The sequence below is a fragment of the Pieris rapae genome, chromosome 12 (genome assembly GCF_905147795.1).
Source record: "Pieris rapae chromosome 12, ilPieRapa1.1, whole genome shotgun sequence".
Lineage (NCBI taxonomy): Eukaryota > Metazoa > Arthropoda > Insecta > Lepidoptera > Pieridae > Pieris > Pieris rapae.
In genome coordinates, this window is record NC_059520.1 from 5640156 (window position 1) to 5653461 (window position 13306).

General features: G+C 30.7%; 1 protein-coding gene across 5 annotated transcripts in view; it reads right to left on the reverse strand.

Annotated features, from left to right (window-relative positions):
- Window positions 1-13306, reverse strand: part of LOC111004116 (ras GTPase-activating protein raskol) — a 117112-nt gene that overhangs the window by 69701 nt on the left and 34105 nt on the right. For 4 of the 5 annotated variants that reach the window (XM_022275028.2, XM_022274977.2, XM_022274994.2 and 1 more), the window contains 2 exons: window positions 11502-11623; window positions 8725-8751 (listed from right to left, as the gene is read on the reverse strand). In XM_022275028.2, the coding sequence (XP_022130720.2) occupies window positions 8725-8751; window positions 11502-11623 (149 nt within the window). The remainder of the gene's footprint in view (window positions 1-8724; window positions 8752-11501; window positions 11624-13306) is intronic. The other variant, XM_022275011.2, reaches the window with a different exon arrangement.

Genomic DNA, 13306 nt, shown 5'->3' on the forward strand with positions numbered 1-13306 from the left:
GATGCTTCGGTGCTGACCACGACGCTCAGACATGAGCTGCCGACTGAAGAGAGATCAAACATCTCGGTGGGGTTTTTATTTCAATCAGTCACCAAATAATTTATTTTAAAAAATTAAATATTTAAGGCTTTATTAAAAAAAAACTAATTTTCTTAGAATAATTTTCTTACACTAAAAAGCTTGACTTTACTTGACACACATTTAGATCAATTTGTATGAGTAACAAAGATATTACTCGTATGGAATCCAGAGCTCGCGACCTTTAAAACCGCTGTTATAAAAACAATAGTGACAGGAATTTATATGACGTGTATAGTTATACTATAGTTAAATTCATATTATCTTACTTAAATGTTCAGAACATAAGGTTTAGTTTCTCATAAATTTGCTGTTAAATTTGAAGATAAGTACACATTTTAAAATAAAACTAATATAAACGAGAATGTATTACTGAGTTATAAAAAGTTTTGTAGTTAAAATATTTTTGACGTTTAGTGAAACGTAGACAATACTTTTAAGCTTAAAGCTCTGCCTAAAGGCAGACATCTACAAGTTTTCAAATTAACAACACTGACATTTATATGATAATACGTATAGATGTTATCTAAATAAATACAAGTATCCCAGGGTCGGTATGTTGAGCCATGTGAGGTCATAGCTTTCTCTTAGTAGTTAAAAGAGAGTATTACTATGACCACAAACCTGTTGCCTAATCTATAATAAAACGATGCTGCCATACTTATCATAAGGTCTCGGGTACCGAGTGGGCATAATTAAATTACGCGAATTCCATTATATCAACACTTTTAATAAAGGCCTAAGTCCTAAAGTTGGCGATGTTTGAACATTCCTATGCCTTGCATGAGCACCATAAGGCTGCCACATAAGCGGTCGTGTCGAACATCCGGCCATCGGAGTATGAGGATAGGGGGTCCGCTTTTGCTCTGCAGATGAAAGTTTAAATCTCCTGTCTCAATAGAGATTGGTTGCCATGACTGAGTCAGCCTTTTTCTTTATAGAACTGGGGGCAAACGGGCAGGAGGCTCACCTGATGTTATGATACCGCCGCCCATGGACACTCTCAATGCCAGAGCGCTCGCGAGTGCGTTGCCGGCCTTTAGAACATTTTTATAATAAGTTTTTCAGATTGTTTGCGGGAAGATCTATGGCCCTGTTAAGTTATTCACCAGTTTGAGTGATTTAAACAATAATGCCATATACAATTATATTAGTGTGATTGATAGCTGTAACCTGTGTGAGACTTTCAACCATTTCAATTTTTAACTTACGTGCCCATGTGTCACGACATACTGCGTTTTACCGAATTTTAACCGTTTTAGTGAATGCGTTTGTTCAACATTAGTAATAACTAATGTTATTGTATTGCTACTTAATTCCCTCGTTGTCAAAAAAATCAATTTGTACATTACATAGAGTTGATTTGTATATCATAATAAAATATGTTCCTAGATCACACTGGTCAGTTCCCACGTTCAATACACTATCCAGCCCTTTCCATTGTGGCCTGAATTATTTCATTCGACGCAATGAGTTATGATATCTTTCATATCGTAGATTCATTTAATCTGCTTTGTGCAATATCAATTATTCTTATTAAATTTTTAGTTGTTGCTAGATCAATTATTCTAATTTAAGTTTTTATCAAGGCAAAAAATGTGTGTAATATTTTTTTTATCATAGCTTTAACTGCTTTATTAAGGATGAAAATAAAATTTTAAATATAAAATAAAAATTTTGACTATACCTCGTTAAAATTACTTATTTGCCTCAGTACATTATACATTCAATTTGAGCATATATATCAAATGGCTCCTGGCTGCAATCCAGAGTCGACAACTACATTTAATATACATAGGTAGCTTTGTCATAACTATTGTTAGAATGTAAGCCATTAAACGCTTTGCCCTTTTAAGTTATTATATGTTATTTTCGTTTAAAGCCATTATCTATTTGAGGAAAAGCAGACCACGATCATAAAACGAGACATAAATACATTTTAGGTCATCCGTTTTATTTGTAAGTTAAATTTAGTTTAACACTTTATTTGAACTGTAATGAATTTATGATTACTTATTATTATTTTACAAATTTATTATTTAAATCACGTTTATTTTTAAATAATATTTATATTCAATTTACAAGCTACTTTATTTTATGATTGTACTTGATTCACGATGTAACGAATTTATTATGATATGTTATTATTATATTATGTTTATAAATAATGTTTATAATTTACAGTATGGATTTTTTGATGATTGTATTTGTTTAATATGTTTTACTTGATGTAAGTAAGTTGATTGATTCGATACCGACAGTTACGAACATAATGACGAGTCGTCGTGATACGATCTAAAATAAGTGAGGGTATTCGGACCGATCCGCTTGACCAAGACGGACGTTAAATTGTAAGCTGTGTGGTTGTTTAAGGATAAGAAGTGTAGGAAATATATATAATTGTTGTAACAGGGCAGGCGTTTTATATTATAAGAGAATCGAATTGTGAGAATTCACCATAGAACTAACTGTAAGAGTTGCATGAAGAAGCCCTAATGAATTGTAGGGTTTAAAGAATGCCCTAATGTATTCTAGGGTGTAAAGGGTGAATCATGGGGATCAGTAATTATGCTTACACATCGCTGCATCACAAATTCTATTCGATTTTGTATAAAAATTCGGTTTCCGTGGATTTTTAAATTCATTGTAAAATACTTCTAAAAAATAAAATGTTGTATTGTACGTTTGTCTTTTGTCGGTATGCGGTTTAGCTATTGAATTAATTTTTTTAATCACTCTCGTGTTGCTATTCACATAGCTGATGGTGACAAAAGTTCTTGACTTCATATAAATAAATCTTTGTAACCTAAACATGTGAAACACATTTACAACAGAGGTTAATAAAAATTTAACCATAGCCATAAAAATGTTAATCAAAAACATAGAGCAATCATCATCTCATATTTCTTAGTGATGTCACGTCGTTTGGTCGCATTGAGGTCAGGGAGGGACTTAATTGCGACAATATGGTAAAGTCTGTTATCCTAATTACTTGGTTATAAATAAACGCGCTCCAATTACCTCTGAAAAGTGGTATGAATCACTAACCGTGTAAAACTTTTTTTTAGAATATCGAGGTTATATGCCCTGTAACGGTCGAATGCAAGATATAATTTCCATGTGAGCGACGTCTGATATTTGACTACTTGACATTTGTTTTTTATTTTTTATTTTTTATTCTTGATTATTATATAAGTTTAAAAAAAGAAGACATTTTTAACGAATTTAATACTTACTACCGTATTCCTCTAATATTCAATGTATATATATAGCTATATTTTATATTTAATTCGGTTTTAGGTATGAACAAATATGCCTAACATTTTGTTTAATTAAAATCTCTGATTATATTATTTAAAATGCGTACACTCGACTTAAATTTTTATTAAGCTTGAACAACACCCATTAGTCACATGGGTACAAACTGTATAAGTATAATTTGGTCAGTTATTGCCCCATTGCATTTATGAAGGAAACGATTTCAGATTGTTTCGGCCCCAATCACGAACGGCTATGCAATGTCTTCCGTGACTCTGATACAATTTCCTGTCCGTATATTGTTTTCAAAAGGTTCTATTTAATAAAATAGACTTTAAGTAATGAGTTCAAATAAAGAAATTTTAATTTACATCAGTTTAGGGTATGTATTTTTTTTATAGAACAGGGGAAAACGGGCAGGAGACTCACCTGATGTTAAGTGATACCGCCGCTCATGGACACTCTCAATGCCATTGGTATTTTTTATTTTATGGAGACTTTAGTTGATTCGATAAATTATAATGTAACACAAAAAACTATAAATATATATATACTTTTAGAGTCACTAAATTTAAACAATTAAACAAGACTGATTCATAAAAAATAGATAGTCTTAAAACTTGTGATTAGCAGTTATTTCTATGAGTAAACTGAATGGAATAACATTTACCGAAAAAAGTTCTTTATTTTGAACCTTTTTTGTTTAAAACCGTGTGAGATACGTGAATGGAAGTTATTCTTACCCTAAAAGGTAAAACTGTCGTATAAACAAGAATGAAATAAATGGAGGCAAGTTCAAGCAAGTTGTCACTACATAAATCAGTACTCTTTAATTTTGCGAGACATGACGTATCATTAAAAATATATTGTTTTACGGATAATAAAAGCCAATTAAGGTTGTTACAAAAGGCTGTTTCTTGTTTTTTCAACATCGTCAAAAAGTTGGAAGCTTATTTGCAAGATTACATCGATGTTAATGTACAGCGACTGTGACTATCATAACTTCAATAAATATTGTTAGTTTAGGTTTTTAGTAATTAAATAAGAATTCTAGGTAAAATTTTATTTATTGGTAATAAGGCCAACCACCTACTTGCCTAGTAAGAATAATAATTATCGCTAAACATATATAGAAATTTGAGACTGTAACCTAGAGGTGTTAGCACCACTGCCTTTTTTTTATTTTATAATTACAAATGAGTATTCAATTACTCATAGACACTAAAATTGAAGCAGGACGCCATAGTCAACAGACATAATTAAGCCATTAGAAAACTGTAAGTTACGTTATAATTATGTCAAAGCCATAGTTATCTAAAAATTCTACCGATGAATTGATATTAGAATATTATTTGTGTATTTCAGAGATAAGACCACATCGTCCAAATGGCTATAGCTGGAAGAAAAAGAGTCCTCTTCTGTAAGTTCTATTAATAAAGTATGCACACACACATAACACTTTATAAATACACTTCCCTTATCTGCACGTATTCTATGTGCAATAAAACTTTTGCACTAAAATAGCACATTGTGTTAAAAGCCAAGTTCAGGGGTGTTGAACATGAATAAAAATATATTTACTTTATAAATATATCGCGGAAACTATAATTATATTGTACACTTATTTAATAACTTGTAATTGTATGTAAGCTGACTTAAAGTGAGAGGTGTTCTTGACATTTCATAAAATTTAATATTTACAACTTAATACTACTGTAATTTCCTTATTTTTTGTCTTTCAAACTACTGTTAATGCGCTTAAATTCCAAATGTATTCAGTTTTTGGCTTGAGCGTGTCAGCCTCCCTGAGGTCGTGTGGTCGAATCACATCTGTGCAGCAATGGACTTTTCTTTCAGTGTGCGAAGATTGCCTCGAACGGTGATGAAAACATCGTGAGAGATCACCTACGTGTGTATCAAATATAGTTAATGACGTGATCATCATCAATAACAGATACAGAAATTTTATCCGAAAAATCAATCGCAATTTCTTTTTTTCTCAATCAGTCTATGAATGTTTATTGTACTAGTACTCAAAATCCTTGGGAAATAGAGGAGATTGAATAAAAAGGTGCTCTCACTACAGTCATCAAAAATTTACTATTTCGCTGGTAATCAAATTCAGGTCTTAAAAGGTACCTACGGTTAAAACTTGCTTTTTTACTAATTACGTTAAAAACAAATTTTAATATAGATTTCAACAACCCACCATGCAACTTTTCCATACACTTCGCCCTATTACAAAAAAAATATCTTCTTTGCTCAGAGGTATTTAGGGCAACAAAAAGATTGACTACGATGTTTTCTTTTCTTTCTTTAGATAACACAGTCATAAAAACATCTAAGTATTTTAAGGATAGACTATACATGTTGTTTTTAAAGTTGAAATGAATAAAATGTATAATACTCATGCATGCTAAGGTTTGCAATCCCTGCCCTAGACAGTCATTGTACGAAGTGAGAATCGAGATCTGATGGTTAGTTTATATTCAGTCGACATGACGATTATCCCCAGGCACTGGCGCCCACTAGCGAAACCTTTGTTTTGTTCTCTATGAATATAATTAACTTCCACCTTAGCTTAGGCATTGGCTCATCTATTGATTAGATAATACCGAAGGAAAACAGATCAGTCAGATCCAATTACTCTGTTGATGTGATAGGAAGCGCAATTCATACATTTATAGATAGAAAGAAAGGATATATTTAGCACACACATAAAAAATCTCTCACTTCAATCAAAACTGGGCGTTACTCAGCTATAAGTTGCTGTCACCAGTAACACTGAGTTTCAGAAGGCCTAAAATATTTTGGAGAAACCACTTTATACAATACAATAATTTAAAGTTATCTGTTGTAAAATTTGAGGGCCCGATGACAAGCTTACTAGGTGCTAGAGCCATCTTCTGGTGTGCGACATCGAGTTTTGTTGCTTTTGCAAATGAAAACTTATCTTCAATCTACTATCACCCAATCGTATTACAGTTTTGATTTCAGTCTGATACTATTGCTAGCAATAAGTTGATTCCAGTATATCGACAATGCTATTGCTAGTACCAAATTAAAAGCGTTGTTAGTATGATAACACTAATCGTTTCATCCTGAAGCGTCAGTTAAAATCAATTTAAACAAAAGTTCAACAACACGCGTGACTCATTGTAATTTACATCATGCAAATGCACACAAACAGACATATCGCCTCCAATCATCCGACGACTCATTTTAATTATCCAACTTTTCAAATAAGTATAATACTCACTGGATTCCATTAAACTTTGCAGAACTGACCAAAAAATTTAAAGGTGCCATGATTTTCTAGAAAAAATTCTAAGCTAGTTCCGTAAATATACTTCTGACATACTTCGCTCCAGTTTCACTAAAACTGATTTGAGACAGAAAAAAAGAGTTAGTAAAATTTCTTTTAATAAAAATCCCAACCAAAAGCCAAACAAATTTAATCTTGGAACACATCATCAATGATTAACAAATCTGTATAAAAACAATCCAAACCATATGTTGTTGATGTCACTGTACGAAATAACCGCGATATATTTAGCTAAGCGCATATTCTTATGAATTATATGATTAATGTTCTGTATATTTAGTTCGTTGCTCTGTCATACAAAAAGACGACGTTTATCACAGTGTATATCTATTAGAAGAATATCCATTTCCATAAATATTCTGAAGTACACAGTCTCCTGATTATTTGTAAATAGTCTTTTTACGTTTGCAAATGATATAAGCAAATGTCAACGACATTTAATAATTACCTATAAAAACTAGGACTACTATTTTTGTGTTGCATTTATATAGGAAAATTGAAACTGATAGAAATGATGATTTGTTCTGTTGGTGGATTTAAAATAGGACATAACTGGAACGAGCAATACTTCCGAGAAAGGGAACAGGAAGAATAATAATGTTGCAATCAATCATACGTAATGTTTACAAATAAATATGACTAAATAATTCAATCATATAAACCTAATGTTTCAGTTGTGTTTATGCGTTGTTTCTACGTAGTTTTAACACAAACAACTAATTAAAAAGCAGATACTATACCTAAATGTAATAAAATGTTAAATGTTTGTATCGTTATAAATAACTTTTTATTAATAATATATAATATCCTCATTTAAATGGACCTAGTTTTTTATTATTAAAATAAAATTGTTTAAAATGTTTATTTTTTTTTATATTGAATCTTGAAAACCATAGAACTTGTTGGACTCTAAATTACCAAAATCTACATAAAAACAATATGAATTAATGACATATTTTATAAATGAAATGAGTTATTGTAGAAATTAATATAAGAAAAACTTTTGACTAATATATGCAATTGTTGTTAAAATTTAATAACAAGACACAATTTAAGTAGTTGTTACATTGGCCTAGTTTTCATTCACACTGTAAATACTTAATAATGTTTGTGTTACCCAAATTTAACAGGTTGTAATCAATACACTCAAAAAAACTTGATTTGTTATGAAACTAATGGTTACAGTATTTAAAAAGTGAATTTGATTTATAACGTAAAAGGAAAGTGGGGCGCGTGTCATGCACGATAAAAATACTACGACTTATGAGTGCACTGTACTCAGGCGAACCATATTTAGCAACGATATACTAAAGGACGCCTAATCTTTACTATAATCTATGTAAGATAGTGATTTGTATATTAAAGACACTAACCAGCAAGGTAAAATATAGAAGATTTCTTAGATCAACACAAGTTATCTGTGAACAAGAGCTGATAAAAAAATGTCTGTCCCCAACCTCTTAAAACATATGTTGCGACTCAAAACACAGGCTGTAACCAGTTTATATTTTCGTAACAGAACTAGTAATGCAATATCCTTATTTTACGTTATCATTCATGAAAGGTTTACAAAAGTTAATTATTCGCTGTCAAGTCTAATTAAAAATTCTTTCTTTATACATTGAAACGATGTCGATCAATTCAGCGTTATGAATCCTTATGAACCAATATCCGTTATATATTTTTATGTAACAATAAAATAGACTGTTTAAAAGTTGTATAAAAAGCATTTAAAAAGTAATTTAAATTTGAACATTATTAGAAATTAAAACATTTATAAACATTTATTTTTATTTAAACATTTACCCTCTAGCATCGAGAGTGTCCATGGGCGGCGGTATCACTTATCATCAGGTGAGCCTCCTGCCCGTTTGCCCCCGTTTCTATAAAAAAAAGAGTATGTTCATCGTATTGTGCGTTTGAATCAGGTAGTGTGATAATAGTATTTTATAAGACCACTTACATGCAAAATTGTTAATTAAAAACTTCTTTATTTAAATTAATATTTATCAAACGGAAAAATACAATACAGAACGTTTAGAAAACAAACACACATCTCTTACCTTATCGACGTAAAATCCGGGAAAAGACTGGCCGCATGAAAATGAAAATTACACATTATTTTTATGTAAATAATTTAAAACTAACTTTCTCAACGGCTTTGAATGAGGTTTTATTTTAAAATGATTATCTGCCTCAGAATTATACCAAACTGGTATAGTTAAAACTAAGATTTTCCGTAAATTTTTAACGGATCTCCATTCTATGCAATAAGGATTAACTATTTATTATAATGTATCAAATGAGCCCATAGCTCAAAATTACAGGTCCAATTTCCATAGCAAATGGTACAGTCATACATCTTCATCTCAGATATTATCTACATACAGTAACACCGCGCTTCCTTTCTCATACCTACGACATCCTGCTATTCGATCATACTCCACTTTCCTAATAACACACCGGGAATATTCATCGCATATCTACACTAGCATTATAAAGTGAAAATATTTGCATGTTTGTAAAGGTACGACATCTGTGCGTTTCCGTTGAGAAATAATAAAATAAGTTTATTTTGGAACATAGGATCATCATGGTATCACTTATAATAAACTTTACAAATAATTTGTAACAGTTTTCACTATTAAATTGATGATTTATTTATTAAAATGTTTGTAGGTATATGTTTTACAGCTAACTATGATATACAGCGGTATAAAATTCGTTATGTAATATATAAAATTCTCGTGACGCGGTATTTGTAGTTAAACTCCTCCGAAACGGCTTGACCGATTCTCATAAAATTTTATATGCATATTGGGTATGTCTGAGAATCGGACAACATCTATTTTTCATCCCCCTAAATTTTAAGGATAGTTCAGCCCCTAAATTATTTTATTTTTTTATTTTTAGATAATTTTTTTATTTCGTTTTTTTTATGATACAGCATTAAAAAATACATATAACCCTACATTTCCACCCCTCTACGATCAACACCTATTTTTATTATAAATTATATACATGGCAAAACGACGTTTGCCAGATCAGCTAGTATTCAATAAAATTTACCCGTATAAAATACGGTAATAAAATCTGAACTTTTGGTGTGCGAAAACACTCAATTTTGAGCTGCAAGTTCACAATTGACAATGATTATGTAACATACGTATATTGTCAAAATTTTGATCGACATGTATGATACATCGCGGGTGCAGTTACAAAACACACCGTACAGGTATAATAATTACCAGATTCAAAGTGAGTAATTTTTTCAAGTGAATGCTGAACTATGTAAGAGATATCCTTTTGTCAGAAAGCCAAACAAAGTTTTTGTATTTACGTTTCTTCAACTCAACTCAACTCAAAATATATATATTCATATAGGTAAACAAGTACACTTATGAACGTCAAAAAAATTAAGTTAATTGTAAATTTACATTTACAACCAGTTCGCAAGTCAAGGGCGTAGAGCGAGCAAGAAGAACTGGCAAGAAACTTTCCGCCACTCTTTTAAATCGCCAGGTTTTTAATACAAATTGTTTGAACTGGAGCAAATCAATCCCAACGATTAGGATCATTTAAGTATTTATCACACTTATAAAAAGCTTTGTTGATTAATTTCATGTATGAACAATATTTATAGTAATGAGTTTAAATTTTAAATAATTAAATATATTCATTATTCATACATTAAAACGAAATGTTAAATTATATGGTGCTTTACCTTTTCAATCACGATGACAATGTCTTTGTAGTCTTTATACAATACCATAGTAAATCCTTATTTAAAAAATAATTGAACAATCGTTATACACACGACAAAAAATCATAAAATATATGTATCAGCTATCATAAATTAAAATATGAACGTTCCGTTTGATTTGTTAATTGTCAAGACTTATTATACTATAAGTTATAAACTTAAGACGTAAATACAATTTTGTAAATAAAACATTGTATAGTCTGTCGTTAAATTGCTGTTAGGCTGTGTAATTTTGATTTATGTTTGAAACGCTTTAACGACATCTACGACGAAGTCGTGAGTCGTTTTACTCAAGTAGATAATAATCGTTGCCTTCAAATATTACTTGATTAACTGTTATTAGAGGGTCACGTAGAGATTTAAAATGTTCATGAAATATAATTATTGGTTGCATTATAATTATATATGAGAGTAATTCTAAAAAAATAATTTTGTTATTTGTTTTGAAATATTTAATTACTTAGTTTTATCAATCGTTTACATGCGCGGACTATGTAAAGCTTCATGATTTCTCTTCTTTGGAAATCTTAGTGGTGTATTCTTAATAATTAATATTAATAATTAATCTAAATATTTAAGTAAAAAGTCTTTTTACCAGGTCTCTATTTCAACGTTTGGACGTTATTGGAATCAAGAAATTATGTCAAATACAACTTCTTATTAGGTAATGGACTTACTTCCATGTACAATCTTGCATTACCGAAAATGACGAAGCAATTTATGTTATTCGATAAACGGCGCCTACAGCGAATAAAAACATTTTCTGATTTCTACAAATCAGTTTGATGATTTGCTATATTTATATAAGCTATTTTGAAACATTGGAACGGGATATGAAACTATGTTATAATTTTTAAATCAACTTGTTAATATATTGTGCAAACAAGAAGAAAGAGCATTTAATCTTCTAGAAAAATATTGTACTCGAGTGAATATTTATAACATATGAAAACTTGTATACATTATTCATCAAGACGTTTAGACACATGACACATAGGAAATGTCGTATGCTAGACGAGTCTAATGCAATCCCTTCGAATTATACATAACTTCGGTATTAATAAAAGTAACACTTACAGCAAGTTCTTCGCTGGTATAAGCGGTGAGTGTACGACGATCCTGCTGCAATACACAGTAGAACGGCTCCCAGGAAGGAGGAACACCCAATGTTGCACCGCTTGAAGCGCTAGATGCTACATCTGGAAAAAAATATATTATCTTTACTTATTTAATAAAATAAACAAATGCATGTAATGAAATGTCTAATTTACCTACTTAGATAATTATTATCATTTAGCAGGACTTAAAAAAGAAAACCTAACATTGACAAGAATTGTCCGGGGCGGTTACAAAACATCAAACGAAGCATTCTTTAAAAACAAATTTAAATCAAGAATCTGACTGAAATACTATGTACAAACGAGAATCATGGGCAGGAGATTATTTAATAAATTACGGTCACTTAAAAGCCCTTATCATTTAAGTCATGCTCAAGCTGCATCGTACCATCAAGTCAATTGCTGTTCTTATTTAACTATATTAGAGGCACAGTAAAGAGACCGATTTATGCCAACTACATATATGTAATACACATTTGATTTTTACATTTTCACGTAGAGAAATCTAATTTCCAGTTCGAGAAAAAGCATTGTTTGCTCAGTTACCAATAAGACTAAATTTTTAGCATTATTATTTAATTTGTGATTTAATAACACAATCTAACTACTAATCTCTAACAAGGGTTGCTCTAAACTTTGATGTGATTTAAATATATTTAAGAATTCATCTAAATGCTACTGTAGACTCTACTAAAGATCGTCCCTAGTGGCTACGTCATAAAAGTCGGAGCACGACTTCACTTGGATTAATGTGTTCCATTTAATTCATTTAACACTATTTGAAGTACCTACAGTTTAACAGCTCAGTATTAATTTATCTAATAAAAGTTTAGAAATGCTTTCAATGTTGTCGACTGGTCTTAAATCTATTATTATATATTCCCCTTCTTTGATTGCGGTAATCTGTGATTCAGAGTTTCCATATAAATCATGTATCTCGGTATTATTTAAAAAAAACACAAAGCTCATAAGTCATATAATAAAAAAATATTAACTTTGATTGCTACGACCTATGTGCCGAAAGACATATTATGTAAAAAATAAATCTGCCGTTCATCGATTATGAGTTTCGATTGTATATTATTTTATATATATGATTGACAACATAAATTTTATGTTTTCAATTGAAAAAGTAACAACAAAAATTAACTGTAATATAGCAGACTACAATTATGTGAACTTAATAACAAAAACGGCGGATGTCTGAATTTAAATTTAGATTTAGTAGTTATAATATGTAAGCATGATGAATAAAGAGCATTTGACTCGTAATTGGCCTAAAAGGGGCTATTTTGTGTCATAAAAGCTGAAGTTTTAACCCGGCTTCATGCGGAACTGTGTCCAATAATCTCGTCTTTACTTGTCAGACTAAATTATAAGCAGACTAAAATGTAATACATCAGACAAGAACATTTCAAATAGGTTTGAGTCTCCATTGTAGTGATTTTGATGCATACCTTTAGCTAGTATGCGATTGTTTTTGTTTTGCCGTTTCATTATTGTTATGCAAACTATTCTATTGTAATGTTCTTAAGCATTGCTAATTGTACAGGACGCATTTAAATATTATGTAGCCATTTCTAGGATCTGCATTGCGGTCATAACTCGGGACACAGTTATGAAATGTTATATACATTTTTGTTTTGTATAGTTCTGTGCCCTATCATAACTTTACCTACACCAACGTTTGGTACTGATACAGGTCCCAAGTCTCAACTTACTCTATAGACATCATGATTGAATATATCATCACTAAGCCAAAGA